Source organism: Spinacia oleracea, chromosome 4 (genome assembly GCF_020520425.1).
Source record: "Spinacia oleracea cultivar Varoflay chromosome 4, BTI_SOV_V1, whole genome shotgun sequence".
NCBI classification, from domain to species: Eukaryota; Viridiplantae; Streptophyta; class Magnoliopsida; order Caryophyllales; family Amaranthaceae; genus Spinacia; species Spinacia oleracea.
The window spans coordinates 57825393-57830757 of NC_079490.1; the positions used below are offsets into that span (position 1 = coordinate 57825393).

General features: G+C 37.3%; 1 protein-coding gene across 4 annotated transcripts; it reads right to left on the minus strand.

The window, feature by feature from the left end:
* Positions 1-1162: 1162 nt before the first annotated feature.
* Positions 1163-5142, minus strand: LOC110787331 (dnaJ protein ERDJ2A-like). Of its 4 annotated transcripts, none has more exons than XM_056843892.1 (6): positions 4832-5140; positions 4501-4576; positions 3956-4036; positions 3212-3331; positions 2089-2175; positions 1163-1535 (listed from the first exon to the last, which is right to left on the minus strand). In XM_056843892.1, exons 3-6 carry the CDS (start codon positions 3974-3976, stop codon positions 1335-1337), a joined length of 429 nt encoding a protein of 142 aa, XP_056699870.1. In that variant the 5' UTR covers positions 3977-4036; positions 4501-4576; positions 4832-5140; the 3' UTR covers positions 1163-1334. The 4 variants fall into 4 exon arrangements, with proteins under 4 accessions (XP_056699870.1, XP_056699872.1, XP_056699873.1 ...); XM_056843894.1 differs by having other exon boundaries at positions 4501-4579; XM_056843895.1 differs by having other exon boundaries at positions 1163-1485; positions 4501-5142.
* Between the last annotated feature and the right edge of the window lie 223 nt (positions 5143-5365).

Here is a 5365-nt window from a genome sequence, read left to right on the forward strand (position 1 = left end):
AGCGTAGAAAGATGAGTGGAACTCCATACGCTTCGGCTATTGGATCCATCATGTATGCCATGATTTGTACAAGGTCGGATGTTTCGTTCGCACTCAGTGCAAGGAGCAGGTACCAGTCAGAACCAGGTGAGGCGCATTGGACTGCGGCCAAGAACATCCTAAAGTACTTGAAAAGGACTAAGGATCAGTTTCTGGTTTATGGTGGTACAGATGAGTTGATTGTTAAGGGCTATACGGACGCAAGCTTTTAAACCAACAGAGATGATTTCAGATCATAGTCTGGGTTTGTGTTCTGCCTCAACGACGGAGCAGTAAGCTGGAAAAGTGCTAAGCAAAGCACTATTACGGATTCTATAACTGAAGCCGAGGACATTGCTGACTCAGAAGCAGCAAAGGAAGCTGTTTGGATTCGAAAGTTCATCGAAGAACTTGGTGTTGTCCCCTCCATTAAAGGACCAGTGGCTTTGTATTGTGACAATAGCGGAGCCATTGCCCAGGCAAAAGAGCCTAGGAGCCACCAGAAGTCCAAGCACGTACTGCGGCGATTTCATATACTTCGAGAGATCGTTGAAAGAAAAGAAATCGAGATTTGCAATGTTGGAACTAACGACAATGTCACAGATCCATTGACTAAACCGTTGCCACAAGTGAAACACAACGCACATGTAGCAACCATCACTACTACAAAACGCGTCATTTTTCGACGCTTTTTTGGCTATTTTTCGACGCCTAAAAGCGTCGAGAAATGTTTTCTCGACGCCACTAACCATCGTCGAGAATTTGGCCGTAGAGAAATTCTCGACGCCCAGCGGCGTCGATAATCTCGACGGTGTTTGTCGTCTACAAAATATTTTTGCCGCCTTTCTGCGTCGAGAATCTCGACGGTGTTTGGTGTAGCTCTATATTTCTCGACGGGCATCTGCGTAGTAATATTTTTTGCGGGTTTACCACCAACTTTTTGCGCGAATCATGTTTTGACACAATATAGCGTCGAGAATTTAATTTAATTTAATATTTTTTTTTAATTGTTCATTTTCTTCCAAAGCAAAATCAACCTGAAACGAATTAATTAAAACCAAACCAAACTGATGCAATTAACTACCTTTAAAATTATAAATGACAAGATTATATATTAATCTCTATATATATGTACTAATACGTATTAGCTCGCTCCAAATTGTCATATCATATCATCAAATTAAGTTTACACATGTCCAAACTAGTAAATTAGCTAGCTATATATCTCCAAAATACAAATTTAATACCAAAAGGTATGAACAAAAGTATCTAAACAACGAAACAGCAGAAAAAGTTAGAGGAGTACAGACCACTCCCTAACAACCAAAAACAACAAACGCAATAAAAGGGTACGCAACATAAGATTGCACACAGCAGCAATCGAACACCACACTCCCTGTAGATCTGACTGCAGCACCTGGACTCCCTGCAGAACACCCTGCACACATCAGGAGCACAACCAACACCCTGCAACAGCAAGAAGCAGCACTTGTGCAGCTGAAAACAACACCAAACACCTGCAGAAACAACAGTGCAGCAGCAGGCCAAACAAGACAGAAACACGCAACCAAAACAGCAACCAAGCAGCAGAAAAAATGTCATCCAACTTATTATTCTAAAATGTCATCTTCAAAACAAAGGCCACTCAATACAAAGTTCAAGAATATCAGCTTCATAGTTGAAGAAGCTGCATCACCACTTGATTCAGTATTCATTCTACACATTCTTTGAAATTGGATAATGAGAATGTAACATGAAGGACTGTCGATCCTGCAGATATCAACTCCTGAATTTTGTCTATCTGCATCTGAGTATTCTAAAACCAGCTATTCAAACAAACAAAGGCCTAGCTCAGAATCAAACATGATAATGACAGAGACCAAAATCTAGGAGCAATCAATAGATCGGACTGTTCGCTCAATCAAATTACCACGTATAGCACTACCTTTACAGAAACTATCACTCATGCAAGATTAGAACTATGACAAGTTAGATGTGGAAGACTAACACTACTATAACATGACATTGAAACAACATCAACAAGTCCAGGATATCTAAGAATTGCAGTACCTGAATCACACACTGAGAAAGCTCGACAACCCCAATTGCAGGCCTAAGCCATCCATGACCTTGAGCCGTGCGTGGTATTAAAGCCATCTGCATCAGAATATGAAATATTAATGAAACAAGAGAAAACATTTGCAGAATCGTATCAATATTAACCCAAAAGAAGGACTAAATGAGACTGGCATAGCAATCATGAAATATGCCAGGATTGTAAAGTTGACCTATGAACCAGCATTTGATGACAGACATGAGTTTAATCTGTAAAGAGGCAGCTTAGTAGAACATGTATGATCAATCTACTACTCCTTCCATCCTAAAAACTTAGTCCACTTCCAAAATTAGTAGGGAAAAAAGTTTGTAAACTTCATGCCCTGCGCAACTTGATTATTATTGAGTTCGCACTAGATTAAGGACTTACAGACTTTGTAATCACTACCTTAATTGAGCACTCGCATAAATAAGCTACTTTTATTCCCAACTTTCATCCTCTTTTAACAATCCTGATTTTAGTTTTAACTTAGAAAAATCCAACTTCTGGAGTGCTGAACGCCCCTTTCCAAAAGGGGTTTGTTTTATATTGAATTTGGTAGCTTTGTACCATTTCCAGAAAGACAATTCTATGTTAAACCAAAATAGAGATAATGAAAGAAAAAGACGACTTTTCTGAACTATTAAATATTTAGAACAAAGTGGGCTCATTAATCAATATTCCTCCAAAGAAGTTTAGTTTCCACAAGGGTTTAAATATCAGGATGGCAGGAATGCTATAAAACAACTCCAAGTTTTGCCGTACAAGTCACTTTGTTTCCATGATAAATAAAGCTATGTCACATAGTTACCCCTGAGAAACTTGAAATAACTTTCAATAAAAAAAAAGAGAGAAAAATACAGAAACTGCTAAATTATTCCAAAGTTAAAGGTTATCATCAGCATATATTGGAATCCTTTCAAAGAATGATAGGCCATAAAAAAAAAAGCACTCATCAATAATTCAACATCATCAACGGTTCAGAAGAATGTAGGCTGTTAATACTCAAATCCTCGGGTTTCAGAATGTCAACGGTTCATGGCATGCAGTCATAATTTCATTTGTTTAAGTGCTAGAACATTGGAAAGTTTATATTACCTTCATCAATTCCTCAAGTAGATGATGTGCAAGTTCCAGGACACGTTTCAGATCACCATTAAGTGTTGGAGGTAGGTCTGCTGTTTCCCGAGTTAAATGGGCTTGAATTAACAATTGTGTCTACCATAAAAGAAATTTGATATGTAAGTTATTTCATTAACAATTGTGTCTACCAGGAAATATATGTGATTTGTAGGCACATGGTAGAAAATGTAAATGAGAGTATAAAAATTAACGATATTTAATCGACCTATAGTGACCAACCATCCAAATATACTAAAAGATAAAATAGTTATTTTTCCTACGATCAAATCAATAAGCCCAAGCAATATCATGTTTACTCAACCTATTAACAAAAAATATATATATCAACAGGAAAAATCTACTACCAAAATGGTGCAAAGAAAGAGACAGAAATCCAATTAAGTAGTCAGAATACTCAACCTAGACAGTTCATGATAACAAGGCCTAAAACAAGTAGCTACCCAAATTAACACAAATAGCCAAACAGGGCACCAATAGATCACATTTCTGCAATGTCATATTCCATGCTGACGGTCTTCAACAGCGTCGAGATATAACATATTTTGTAGTAGTGTACTAGTGTGTGGACTTTAAACATTCTCTAAAGCCATATATTTTTATCTTTGAGCAAAATCTAGGATACTGAAATAAATAATACTTGTAGTAAAATACCCAATCAAACATATAAGAAAAAGAAAATCAAGGCACCTATTGTTATACCTGAATAACACTGAGAACCATTGCATCTTTATCCTTCTGCCAGCCACCAGGAAGTTCAAAGCCTAGTGAAAAATGTATCACCTGAACAAGTATGTTCAAGTGTTAAAGATAGTTATGAAGTAATGAATACAACAGAGAAAGTTCAACAAGCTAGAGTTACTAACCCCTGACCCTGCTTAGCAACGGAAAAAACAATAAACTACAATGTTTTCACTGTCTATGAATTCAATTGAAATGCATCTCCCGACTAACAAAGTTGCCCGATTCTATAGTCCAGAAACATCAGGACCCACTAGTTCAATCATTATAATCCAGCAGAACAGATTAAAACCAAAAACCGACTCGTAAGCTTACACATCAATAGAGCAAGAAATAGGCAGATTCAACATTGCCCCCCAAACACCCACCATTTTATGCAACAATTGCAATTGCAAATCATTTATTTAATGTAAGTACAAACTAAAATTCTTAAGGAAAATCAGCATTGTCAATAGCTATTAGCTTGAAAAAATGGCAAAAAAATAAATATTAAAAACCCAACAAACCTGAACTTGGTCTTTGGAGCATCTGTAATATCAGGTTTGCCTTCATAATAAGTAATCTACGGATTTTCCAGGGTCCCTCCTCATCATCGTGAATCAAACCAAAATAAAAAACAAAATCAATAACCCTAATTTCCGAATGTTCGATAAATTGAAGAGAAAAAACCAATTTTTTTGAAAAAAATAAAAGAAGAAACTCAAAAAACACAACACCAGATCTATAAAATTCACCAGGAACCAAACAAAAGGGAATCAAATTAATCTCAAAGGGTGCCGATCCTAGAAAAATTGAAGATAAAACCTTAAATTTGCAGTAAAATAAATTAAAAATTACCTGGAGTGAATAAGTTCAACATACAACAATCTCCTTCTTGGATTTAGGTTTAAAAAATAGTAGATTTATGCAAGTAATATTGACGACGGAACAACGGTTTGAGTAGCAGTCTTCCATGAACTCCTCTTTCGTGCTTCTATTTCAATGGCGGCGAATAGTAGGCGGGGAAGATGAAGCAGCATAATATTAGGAGAGCGAAACCAATTTGGATTCGCCAATTGATGGATTTGAGACGATATGATGTTTTGCAAGTTGGGAAGGAGGAGAGAGAAGATGAATGGGCGAGCGGCTAGGGTTGATTAGTATTGGAGATTATATTTCTGCGGGAGTGGGTATTTCTTTGAACTGGCGGTTTAGTAACACACGTGACTAGCACGGACGAAATCTCGACGCCTCTTTTTGACGAGAAATACAGTAGACGCAGACCAGCGTCGACAAAACACGGATTCTAAATTTCCTCCCAGCGGTCTTCGACACCGTCGAGGCAACATCGTCGAGTTTTACAGTATTTTGTAATAGTGCATGGGAATCAAG

Bases quoted from the DNA above. Each gene is read 5' to 3' on its own strand.
- LOC110787331 (XM_056843892.1), bottom strand. From the start codon at position 3,976: ATGGTTCTCAGTGTTATTCAG. The intron at 2,176-3,211 runs GTAATATAAACT...ATTCTGATGCAG, and splicing joins TACTTGAGGAATTGATGAAG to ATGGCTTTAATACCACGCAC. The intron at 1,536-2,088 runs GTACTGCAATTC...TTGTTTCTGCAG, and splicing joins TTTCTCAGTGTGTGATTCAG to GTGTTTGGTGTTGTTTTCAG.